Source organism: Bemisia tabaci, chromosome 9, assembly GCF_918797505.1.
Source record: "Bemisia tabaci chromosome 9, PGI_BMITA_v3".
NCBI classification, from domain to species: Eukaryota; Metazoa; Arthropoda; class Insecta; order Hemiptera; family Aleyrodidae; genus Bemisia; species Bemisia tabaci.
In genome coordinates this window covers 37,981,677-37,994,526 of record NC_092801.1, presented here as the reverse complement: position 1 = coordinate 37,994,526, position 12,850 = coordinate 37,981,677, and the positions used below count along the sequence as shown (strand labels likewise).

The following is a 12,850-nucleotide window of genomic DNA, read 5'->3' as shown; positions in this document are numbered from 1 at the left end:
CCGCTCGAACTTCATCGACCAACAAACTCGAAACGTAAACAAGTGAATTTCCAAAAATTTTTTGGAATTGTGTCCTTTTTTTAAAAATTTAGCAATGGGAAAATCTCGGACGGGCCTAGCGGCCACGGTGCTTGCTTTAACAGGAGGATTTTTCATTCTCCTTGCGTTTGTGACACCTAACTGGCTCGTTTCAGATGGAAAGTTGGAGAAACCGAAGTTTACAAACATGGGTATGGACTCCACCCTTTTCTATCACTTTGTACTGTTTTCCTCTTTTCGCCGGCTCATATAACTATTTTATGCTTCCGATGACAAGCATCTGCTTCAGTACTCCACTAAAATGAAGCCCCTTCTCTGAAAACCTACAATTCCTTCCCACCTCTTGTCAAGGCTGACATGGTTCGTAGCGTTCGTGGAACAGTAGGTGCGTTGTTGAAGTAAACTTGTCTGATTCTGTTTGGTTCTTCTGTTAGCAAACACAACCCAAACGGTCCCATTGACCTTCTGAAAACGTTGAGCATTTTGTAGAAACGTTAGGCTGTTATATGTGAACACACAAGTCATTGGGTAATTCTGACGTAGGCCAGCAACGCTGACCGTTTGGAAGCGGGTAATTCAGTTTCCAAATAGTTTACTTCGTCAACGCAGTTGGTATGCATTAGAGTCCCTTTATACCCAGAGTTAAGACAACTCAATTATCAGCTGACTGACAGCCGGCCTTGGCTGGCCATGGAGGCCGAAACGAGTGCACCCAAACGAACGATATTGAGGGATAAGGATCAGGAATCCTGCGATGTCTGTCACACAAAAACAACAACATCAACAAATTGATCAATTAAAAAGAAAATGAGATTTGTTTGTGAATAATTTCTTATTCTCTTTTCATTTTGGACCGATGGAAATGACAATTTACTCTTGATAAACCACAATTAAGTGATATTTTCATTATCATTGTTCACATTCGAGGTACCGCCATCTTGGTGCACTCGTTTCGGCCTCCATGAGCGAGAACCAATCAGAATTGGATTTTTTTTTAGGCCACTTTCAGCCGAACCAAAAGTGAGTTGTCTTAACTCTGGGTATAAAGGGACTCTAGTATGCATCATTTGGGATGACATTTCAGAATGGAGCTTGTTCAAGAACTGTCAGGAAGTACAGTATACATTACGCATGATTTTCAGAGAAATTAAAAATGAACTTCAGCAACATCATACCAGCCACAGTTTGTGAGTCGGCGAGAAGCTTTGTTTCCATGGCTTGAGATCAGTTTTTTTATCTGCGGGTAGAACTGTGACAAATCTTCAATCTTAGTTTGATCAATGTCAATTTTTGATATGATTAAGTATTGCTTATGAATTAGTTTTAAAATGTCTTCGGTAACCGCTGAAATTAATTTCTTAGGAGCAAATAGTGTAAATTGAACAGAAGTAAGCACTTTGCTTCTTTAGATGAATGCACTATACATCTGAAGGCTTTATCCAAACTGCAGTGGAATGCATTGAACTGGGTGTTTAAGAAGTGATGTTAATCAGTCTTCTGAGTAAGGAGCAAAGTATGATGGAATGTACCTGCGACATTGCTACCCAAGATATGTTTTCTCTAATTTAAGACCGAGCCACGCACCTGTATGTTAAGGTTGAGACAAATGTCAATCTCTCATTCAGCTCCACTCAAGAGGTTAATACATGGAGTCAGATGGCACCATTGATGAGTGGTGACCCAAACAACTCTTTACTTTTGTCTCAACATACAATGAGGGGGTTCTAACTGTTGACACTTCACGATTAGGTTGAGTATATCGACGGTGTAAGTCGGCAATCACATAACTCGGCTTGCGATGTCGCAGGCTTCCTGTCATAATTTATTTTTTCAACAGAAAACCATTCAACAGCAATTCTTTAAAACAACCATGATTTTTCTTCACTGTGCAAAGAAAATTCTGCAAAAACTTCACGGAATGACATCAATTTGTTCTTCTTTAAAAAAATAACATGGAGGCAGAGATTTTCAGACACCGCAAACGAGTTATGTGATTGCCGACTTACACCGTCGATATGTCTTTGACTCTATCTTGAATGATGACGTTCAGTTGATGTAATGAGGTCAGAGTTACAAAAGAATGGTTTTGAACCAGACCCATCTCTTGTGCAAGTTTGATCCTCGACAAGAAGTGAATAGAATACAAAAAATATTTTTTAGTTTCATACTTTTAGGTAGGTATTAAGTGTGATTTGAGGTGGGGGTATTGAAAAATGTGGCCAAATTTAAATCCTGACCTCTTAATTTTGATTTTTCAGGATTATGGATGATTTGCATGAGCGGGTACGAGGATCCACGACATTTCCACGATGTTAAATTTTATGGCTGCTGGTTTCTCTTCGAGGAAGAATATTATATAATCGATGAGTTTCTGTTTCCTAGTAAGTATTGGTTTCAGTAAAAGTTAGATCATTCAGCTCATTTTTCAGCCCTTGCAAGGGTGCTCACATTTCATGTGACTGGCATGGTACAAGTCGGTTTTGTAATTGGGAAGTTTCTGCACAATTGCTTTTTTCCAAAGTTTTTCCAACACATTTTTGATTATTCAAAGTGGAGAAAGCATTGTTAGATTCCAAGCCGAATAAATTTACGCACTTTTAGACTGCGACAAAAGATCTGCCTCTTCCCTCTTGCATTGACTTTACATGTAAAAGTGATGTCAGACGATCTTCTGTCGCCATCTAGAAATGTCTTAACTTATTTGGTGAGACTCTAGTGAACTGGAGAAAGGAAAAATGACAAATTTAGTTCATATTAGCTGTTTTTCCTAGGGACATCATGCCTTCTAGTAACAATGACGTATTTACGGGTGTCTGAAATTTTGTAAATTTGTTGTTTAAGAGGAAATCACTCAGAAAATATCCCTGGTTTCTAAAATAAACGATGATTGGAGGCGATATGTCTTAAGGATCTAATCTGATAAAACTCATGTATTTCAGTGGAAAGTGCCGCCTGATGACATCACAAGGCAGTACATTTTCTCATTTTTAAATATGTTTTTTTATATTTTCTTATAGCAGAAACTTATAATGAAAATTACTGTCAACGCAGCTCTTAAAGCATTCTTAGATGTAAAAATAAAAAATGTCTGTAAAAAGTCTCCATTGGAAGTCAGTATTTCCTCATGACTTGCTTGGTGTCATCATTATTTTACTGCCAAGCCTGAAACATACTATAGAACTGGTGTTTTTAAACTAGAATTTCTTAATCTCTAACAAAAGAAGAGTTGCTGATCTGTTGAGTAGAAATCATTCAACCTTTATCTGAATACAGTTTTTTTTACACCACTATTAACTACCTTTCCTTCTTATTTTAGGCTTTTTCATTGCCACGGAATTTTTCTTCATGGTATGTTTTGTCCTTGCATTCATCGCAAATTTGCTGGTCACTACTTACATGTGTTGCAGTAGACATCATGACAAGTATATCTTCCTGCTTCGTATAACCGGCGGAAACCTTTTAGCCTCAGGTGAGTTGACCATTTTTTTCTTTTTTTTTCAAAAAAGATATTTGAGTCCACAGTGTATGAAACAGTTGATGGTAAAATATTATGTCCCTTCCTGAATGATCTCTGAAGTCCATGAAAATGCAGATTAGTTTAAAATGTCACAAAATTGCTGTCATACCTTGTACATATTTTAAATTGAAATTTGCTCGATGTCATTTCTTGGAAACTTCCCTGATTTTCCTTATTTGTGTAAAGAATATTATTGAAAATATCAAGCGATAGCATTGGTTTGTTCTCCTTTAGTAAGATGAAATAGGAGTGAAGATTCTAAAACACCGCAAACAAGACTTGTCCTTCTGCAGTATCACTGTCAATATGTAAGGCCTAATAAGGTAAATTGAAATTTAAGTACTTGAATTCCCAATGCACACAATTTTTTGCCAAGACGCAGTTGCTCACTTATGACCGTCAATTCCACTTACTAACTGACCTCAACATTTTTCAGCTTTTGCGGGAACTATTGCCCTAATTTTATTCGGACTCTATGGCGATGGTCGTGACTGGATGCCCAACTGGGAACACAACAATATCGGGTGGTCTTACGCAGTGGCTGTTATCGGAATTATTGAAACCTACCTGGCTGGCTTCCTCTTCACTATTGAAAGTCGGGTGCACAGCATAAAGCGAAGGAAAAGGCAGCAGGCCCATTCGGATTATGATTTGCAGATGCAGAAACCATCTGAACATTCCGACGTCTAATGTAAATTAATTAAAGCTTACGAACACTTATTAGGTTTAGATTTTAGCTGTAGTTTTATTGACTCCACCTATGGAAAGCAACGAATCTCTTCTCTGTAAAAAATCAGTAGCAATGACAACCTTCTGTGGGAAATAACTTAAAAACAGCTGTTTATGCTCTTTCGTTGTTATCTAGTTTCTGATCAAGGTTTTTTCAATTTAAGAAAAGCAAGCTTTCTCTACTTTCCTGCCATTCTAGTTTTATTCTGCTATTTTTCTATTCTTTTAAAATTTTGACAAAATATTTAACTGAAAAAGTTGGAAAATTTTTCATGGACTTATTTGACCAAAAGAAAACTGAGAAATCTTTTTTAAATTGAGCGCTAAAGATAATGTTAATGACTCTAGTAATTTTTGTGCATAAACAATGAAAAGTTTGCCATCTCATTGAACTCATGAGAATAGAAGGGCCTCAGAAGGCTTCTTTTGAAAATGTCATCTTTAAACTGTGCATAAATCACAAAATGAATTTCAGGTGAAACTCGGGGAAGGATTTAAAGCTTGAATTCAATGATTTGATGCTGTTGGTACCTTCTTTAGAAAACTTGAAGAAAACTTCAAAGAAATATTTAAGTCCTAGATCAGAAATTAGGACAAAAGTTGTGTAGACAAGAAACCACGGAGGGAAAATGAAATCTCATTCAGGCCTTGGCTTTCACTGCTTAGCCTAACTTACTCAATTGACCTGTGATTTCATTGTATGTAGCATCAGTCTTCAATATTTACTTTGATTCAAAAATAAGTAGCCTTCCTTCATTTTCATACTTTGTTGTTTCAATATGAGCTTTTACGCTATTTTGAGTTATTTCAGATACTAGCATTTTATCACTGCTAATGTTATTGTTCTTTCTTTTGAGGTCCATGTGTACATTTATTCACTTTACTTGGATTTTCATCTGTGACGTGACATAGGAATGCTTGTTCATTAAGCTCTGGAGTTTGTTATTTATTTTCTTTTTTTTTCTTTTTGCAGTCTAATTAGAATTACGATTGTGAGTCGGAGCATATATGATTCCATCTCGCAATTTCTTGCTCTGGCATTGGGAGCAGAATTGTATTTTTTCTTTTTTGCCGTATGAAGATAGAATTCTCATCATAAGGCTCCAATTATTTTTCTTTGACTTGGGATGAATTCAGGGTGAATAGTCCTGTGTATTGCTCCCACTACAATATCTGACTAATGACAAGTTTCATTCAAATTATTTTAAAAAAATCAAATTGACAGGAGAAAGGAGATAGATCTATTCCTCGAGAGTTCATGGTCAAATTTTAAAGCTAAGTAGTCCTGAAGTAAAGTCAAAAGAGGGGCCCAAAAAAATTTCATCAATCAAGTTTTTATTGTTAATCTCTAGACTTTTTAGGTTGTATCTTTTAGTTTATTTTCAAACTAATTAACTTCACAATTTAACTGTCTACATTTGCGGCAAAAATATACCTCTTGTTGATCCGACTTTTGGAAAATAGCTTGAATGAAACTCATAAAGAGTCGTGAACCAAAGTCGTATCAATATACAAAACTTCCCTTACCTTGGATTCATGTTAATCAGCATCATGACACGAAGGACGTGATCTATGGATCGATTTGGTAACTGCCTAGACCTTGACAGTCTAATGTCAATAGGTCTTGTTAATTTTGTTTCAAAAAACATTTCTGTGAAGTGAATCAAAAACGATTCTTAAAATAACAACTAAAGTTACTCTGAAATCATATGTATTTAACAGACTCTTAGAGCGCGAGGAAATGTTTCTTGGATGCCATTGCTCAAAATAACATAACATATTTTTGATAAACTCCTAAGTGGCCATATTCTTCATAAGAAAGAACCGAAGCGTAAGCTGGCTTCATATACAGTCTATATCATGTATTTTGTGAAGTTCATAGTTCAGGGAAACAGTTCCCATTTTTAAGATTTTCTGTTCTCTGATTGAAGTAGATAGATCGATAGTCAGTGGCGTGGCGTGAATTGCCATGTATTGATCGTTCTGCCATTTAAACCTACGGTAAAGAATCAATTATTAAGGTGTTCATTGCAAACACCCTGTTTATCGATTCAGTTCCATGGGTTTAAATGGAATAACAATCAATATATCGCAAAGCACGCTACGCCTCTGGAGATAGTATTTTATTTGACCCAGAATTTTGGGTTTGTAAAACGATCTGATTGAAGTATATTTGTCCTAAAATCAAACAAAAATCATTGTTCCAGTTTCATGCGCTTTTAACTTTTACTTTTTTAAGTAACTAATTTTAACTTTTTAGAATGATTTTTAAAAAGAAAATAACTCATGCCAGACTCAGATTTTATTCAATCACACTCTCATTAATTTTGAAGCTACAGGCCTGACTGTTTGTTAGAGTGTAGAAGAGGAGGGAATTGAAATTTCACTACCTCACAATTCTTTGATGATGCAAATTATTGTTGATTGCCTAACAGCTGCACTCATGCTTCATTTGAACTCAACAGCATCCATCCTAAATTATTTTCTTCTAGCTAGTGCCTTTTCATCCACCTAAATGCCTTTCAGTCAGTGGAAACCGTTTCATTGAAAATATGCACGATTATTTCGTAAGTTCTCTCTTTTAAAAAGAGAGACAAGTAAGTTAATTCCTCTCAGTAAAAAAATTTCCATTTACAGATTGATTATATTCATTGTTATTTTATTCCGGCAAATATCTTGCTTATTAGAGAGTATTTTACGAAACTAAGTACAAAGTTTTTTTTTGGAATTCACTCGCACAATTTCAATATTATCTACAAGTTAAGCTTTCACACCTCTTCCACTTTTTAAATTTTTTGTCTTTCTATCTATTTTGAACCATCAAAAAGGCCTGTTAATCTGGTATTATACATGAGCGTAGAAAATGTTAACTTGGTCCTTATTAGTAATGCAAAGTCCGTCCTTTTAATTGTAGTTATGTACTAATTATTAATGTTGCTACATGTTATAATTTTTTACTCCAAAAGACTTCTCATATGAATGCTCTGGACCATACATTGTTCTACTTCATATATGAAGTTTGAACCTTTTCCAGAGTTGAGAATTGTCCGTCCGCTTTTGTTGTAAGTATTCTCTTTTTCATTTGTTCTCTGATTTCTAGTTTCCATGACTAGCAAACTAATCAAAGCATTTTTCTTGTCTGAATGTTATGAATCTCACCATGGTTAATTAAAGATGTAACCACTTGGGTCTGCGAGGTTAATACTCTTTTTATGTTTATTCCGTCCAAACAATGGCAAAGAATAAGCCACTTTTTTGCCTTACTGTACGTTTGCTTTTGCTTTCATCAATTATTGATCAGGTCAGTATCCTTCGGAGAAATATGCGAGAGAGAGAAGTGAGATCCTTTCTCTTTAAGCTCTCAGAAAGTGCCACTATTGCTTTCCTACAAAGGAACAAATGAAAACAACATACCTATCTTCTTGTTTTACTCTATGTTAAAATACTTTTAATTAATTAGAATGTTTAGAATCATCTGTGTAAATTAATATGTGCTCTCGCTATGTACAAAGCTGATGTAGTGCACATTGAAGCCGAAACCGCTCTTTTTTATTGTCAAGTTTCAATGTTTGCACGCTGGAAAACTAGTATTAAGATCTGAATATCTTCCAAGACTGTATTTCTTCTAGTGTTAGGATGTGCCTCATCAATGGGTTGAAATAACAATTTCATTCATCTTTATCCGCTGTTGAGAAACAATCCTTTTTACCTTCACTTCTTATTTTGATTTTCTTTTTTTTTGGGTCAGGTCTCTACATATCAATTTCTATGATCTATCTCAGACAATTTAAAATGATATTTATTTTCTCTCATTTGATTCCATTTTACTGCAGGTACATTGTTTTTTCTCTCTTTTCTTTTCCCATCTTCTTCAAGCGATGAAATAAAATTAATCTTACGTCTTGGAATCTACAAGTTACTGTGATCTATGTATTTGAGTGCTATCGCGCTTCTTCAGTCCAAATCCGCCCAACTTTTCCTTTCTTTAGTTGTAAGTAGGTTTGTAAGCATGGAATTGTATATAGCTGAACTATTGATTTGTATTTTGATCTTTTTTCCATAATTTATTTTTTTACTCAATGATCTGTTTTATTTGTTAGGTTACTCACTATTGTTTTTTTTATTGATTACCTACCTTAAACCATGTTCCCAATTAGCCATATTAGCTTCATTTATTTGGAGAGTTTGCAACCAAACTTTTTATCTGTCACAAACGCAAAGACAACTTTTCCCATCGATGAGCTACTTACTAGACTAATAGGCGAGATCTGAACCTTTCTCAGAAGATTCCTGAAAGTCTCTCCAAAACATCAAATCTCATATTTCATCAAACTCTTTTAAGAACCAGGCTCAGCTATCCTTGGTCTAAGATTCTCCTTTAATTGCAATTCTGGATGTAGTATGGATCAGTGTAAGCTTCTATTGCTTTTTGGGCACGTGTTTATGTTTTACAGTAAAACCTCGCTAAGTCGGTTTTCATCGGGACCGAGGAAATTTACCGAGTTAAGCGGGTTACCGACTAACGCGGACTGCCACTTTTCCTGCCGCGCTTTTTCAAATTTCGCGCCCTAAATTGGACAAACGCAAACGTGCGTGTAGAGTGACTTGTAGGAGTGTTTAGGAGAGCCATTTGATCGAAGAAAATGGTACTAAAGAGTAAAATTTCATGAGATGCACTTGAAATTGCGTGTTGTAAGTGTCAGGGCATCATGAAGTCATCGGGTTAATTGTTTGTTGGGGTGCCGCGCGGTGATGCGCCGCGGCCGCCCGCTGAGTGGCGGGTCGTTGCACTGAAAATGCAACGTAAACAATACTCGCTAAAATCCTCGAAAAAGGAAGATTCCTCGGGGGAGCGGGGAACGGCAATGCAAGATGGTAGGGGGAGAGGGGCTCGTGCCGATACGATCGGGCTGAGTGGGGATCGGAGGGAGGAGGAGAGGGGCTCGTGCCGATACGAGCGGGCTGAGTGGGGATGGGAGGGAGGAGGAGAGGGGAGCTGATGTCGTCTCTCGCACTGCGCTGCCGCGCTGCGCTCTCTCGGAGATTCGCTCACCCTTCGTGGCGTAACTTGACCCGACCCGCACCGCGCACGGAAACACTATCTACGCTTGATCTCGGGTGACGATCGAAGAAAAACAGGTCGAGATGGAAAAATTTCACCGAGTTAAGCGGGTTCAGAATCTGACCAAACCGAGATACCGAGACTTATTTAGCATTGTGTTATATGGGTGATAAACGGGACCGGGCGATTCTACCGACTAAAGCGGGTTACCGGCTTATCCGGAAACCGACTTAGCGAGGTTTTACTGTACTTCATTTAAGTTTAGTACCTAGGAAGTTAAGTACACCTGGAAATAGTTGAAGGGGGAAATAATCAGTATTTTTGTTTGAGTAATAGCAAATGAACTTAATGTTGATTCCTGCTCGAAGGAACGTACCTTGTCAGCACTGCTTCAGTATTTCTACAAAAATTTTATTTTTCAGTTAGAGATCCGTCGAACGAATTTGTTTGATAATTTTCGAGTGTTCTCTAACAATTGTAAGGAAAAATCAATAACAATTTTAGGTCAATTCATATATCAGTTCTTCTGTTAAAAAATAAAAATTCATGCCACGGTTTTTCTTTAAAAAAATAAAATGTCATTAAGGAATGGTGAAACAGTGCAATTCAGATACCTTCCTTTGTGTAGAATATGACGTCATGTGTATGACTCAAATTATTTTTACTTACTTAATTACGTCCTTGTTTTTTTCTCTTACTGATGTCCAAATCTTGCAATTGACCGTCCATGCAATCCATCCTTAATATATCCACTAAAAATCTTGCTACGCCGAATATAGGTATAGTTTCACAAATTTAATACAAGATTGTATATTTCGTTGTGCCTTAACTATATTCTTGTACGTATTTTATGACTTTCAACTTCGCACAGATTTTCCTCTTTTTTTTTTTAAATTTTACCCTCTATTCAATTTTTGTTCATAGTTGAAAAATGCATCTATTACAATAAATGTTAAAACCTGATCCAGCTATTTTTTTCTTCAAACGAATGTCACCCTGTCAACCATAATCCGTTTGGGCTCCGACTCTAAAGGTAACAGTCAGATATCGATGGCTAAAGCAAAAAAAATGTGCATGTATCTCCAACTGTGACGTTGCAAATACTTGTATTTGATCACACTTCATTTTTCTCTGCGAAAAGTAACCCATAAAGTTTCTCTTAAACATCTTTTTTTTTAAAAATTGTTCTCTTTTCTTAAAAATATTCTTGTAGAATTTCAAGGAAGCATTATGGTTAGTTTTCTTTTCAAAACATAAAACATACCTAACTGCAGATTTTTAAATGTCACAATCAAGTCACATCTTATTTAACTTTAGCTACCGATACTCCAAACAAATTAACCCATTCTGATCAGTGATTACGTTTTCACAGACCTAGTCCAGAGCAGGCAAGATTCTTAAATGGTTACAATGGTTTTGTTTGTCTCACCTGCTTCTATATTCTCAACATTTTTTTGAAATTAAAACTTATAACTGTCAAAAATTTGGGCTTTTTTGTGCCATAAATGTGACACCTACAGCTTATGAATGTCTTGCTTCGAAAACTGCGTGACTCTGGGAATTGGGATATACTTATGGAATTCTATTTAACTGCAGAAAAGTTGTATTCAGTCTCATCCGCTACTTTTCTTTCTTTTTTCAATTATATTCAATTTTTAATTTTTCGTACTTTGAAAAAATAGGCATGAATTCTTATTTGCTTGTTGAAGGACCTAGGTACCCAGTTTCAAGAATATTCATATTATACTACTCAAGGACCGGAAAGGTTCATGTTTTCGGCCACGAAGCTCTTTTGGGAACTGAATACCACGCGCCATTCTTAGACAATTTTTCAGCTGAATTTAATTTCATTCGTTTTCTAGATCGGGATTTTCCTGGTTCTATCAGGATTTGAGGTCAATCAGGATTTAATCCCGATTTCATCAGGATTTAAGAAAAAAGTCGGTCGTAAAATCGGGATTTGAGAAAAGTCCTCAGAACTTAGTCATTGAGTTCTGTTTTGGCACACGCTTATGAAGACATTTCAATTTTTCCCCGCAAAAAATCAGGATTTGACCAGGATTTGGAAAAATTATGAAATCAGGATTTAGCAGTAAAAAATCAGGAAAAATCAGGATTTCGTAAAATGAAAAAAAAAACAAAAAAACTAGACACCCTTTGGATTCTGGATTCTCCCTCTCAGAGACGGACACTTTTTGAAACAAGCTAGGTATTCAACTTTGAGCTCAGAGGACGAGTTAGTTAGTTATTATAATTTTGAGACATTCAGCGACTCAGGCTATTAACGTCTTTACAGGTAATTTTGAAAATAGGAGTATAAACGAAAATTTAGATTTTTAGACTCCTTTTGGTGTAGACTGTTATACATACATTTCAAAACTTTGAAGTCCAGTAATATTCGCTCTCATTGATTTAACATTTCATTTCGTTCAAGCAGTAGGTACGCAGTTAGTTTTGCATGATGAAAGTTAAGTTCCGTTGCTGGGCTAATTAAGTGCACGAGTCGAAACGTATCTTTCTTATTTTTCCAATTACCAATCGCCTACTGTAAGCCTGAGCGGGTCGATTGTTGAATCGTTATCGAATGCTTCTGATCGATAAATCCCTATCTTAACAATACTATATATCGATCAAGGTCATTCGATAACGATTCAACAATCGAGGAGCACTGGCGGCCTCGAAAAGGACTTGCGTGTGCCCTCGAGAACGAAAGGAAAACAATAAGTGAAAAGGAAGAAACGAGATGAGGCAGAGATATGAACCGCTGGAAATCGACGACAAATTTCCGTCGATAATTTGACCGAGGAACTCAACTCGTTACGGTAAACGCCTTTGCCAACTTGGGCACCTTTGAAAAGGGCATTTCGTCAATGGACCAATACTGCCGTGCTAAGGAAGAACGCCGTACGAACATACGAGAGTTGCCAAAGTCCCTTCGATAAAATGTTCATTTGCAAAGAAATATATGAGTATTTTTCCTCGAATTTTTCAGGACTTTTCGGTGGAATTGCGAGCAAAATTATCTGAAAAACTGGAAGAAAAATATTCATATTTTTACCGGGAATACGAGTTTTATGAGAGGAAATTTGGCAACGCCTGAAGGTTCATACGGCGCTCTTCCTCAGCATGGCAAAATAGACGAGATAAAAATTAAAGCGAAAAACGTTTTCTCCTACGTAAAAATCCGTGGATGCATGGAAAACCAACTAAAAACGCCTTCATTATCTCGCATATGCAACATACAGCACAAATATGGTCACCAAGAAGAAATGCACCCATTTTGTGAGACCGAGAATGCGGTTACATCTCTTCGGCGATTATTGTAAACAAATTTTAAAAATTTTCGTTCTCTTCAGATAAAAATGTGTTTTTTATCTCACTTTAAGAGTGGCTTCCTCCCAAATTAAAACCGCCGCCGGGTTGTAAAACACCCCAGAATGAATTAACGTGAAATTTTTTTGATTGATCGTGAGTAGGTAACGTCAGTTCCTCACTCACATATT

The 12,850-nt window shown here is 36.4% G+C and overlaps 1 protein-coding gene across 1 annotated transcript; it reads left to right on the top strand.

The window, feature by feature from the left end:
* Positions 1 to 3: 3 nt before the first annotated feature.
* Positions 4 to 10,310, top strand: kune (claudin). The gene is made up of 4 exons (XM_019061293.2): positions 4 to 230; positions 2,298 to 2,420; positions 3,356 to 3,508; positions 3,993 to 10,310. The coding sequence occupies exons 1-4, from the start codon at positions 95 to 97 to the stop codon at positions 4,244 to 4,246; spliced, it is 666 nt and encodes a 221-aa protein (XP_018916838.1). The 5' UTR covers positions 4 to 94; the 3' UTR covers positions 4,247 to 10,310.
* The last annotated feature ends 2,540 nt before the right edge of the window (positions 10,311 to 12,850 follow it).

Coding starts and splice junctions, on each gene's coding strand:
- kune (XM_019061293.2), top strand. CDS start 95: ATGGGAAAATCTCGGACGGGCCTAGCGGCCACGGTGCTTGCTTTAACA. Junction 231..2,297: donor ACCGAAGTTTACAAACATGG/GTATGGACTCCA, acceptor TTGATTTTTCAG/GATTATGGATGATTTGCATG. Junction 2,421..3,355: donor CGATGAGTTTCTGTTTCCTA/GTAAGTATTGGT, acceptor TTCTTATTTTAG/GCTTTTTCATTGCCACGGAA.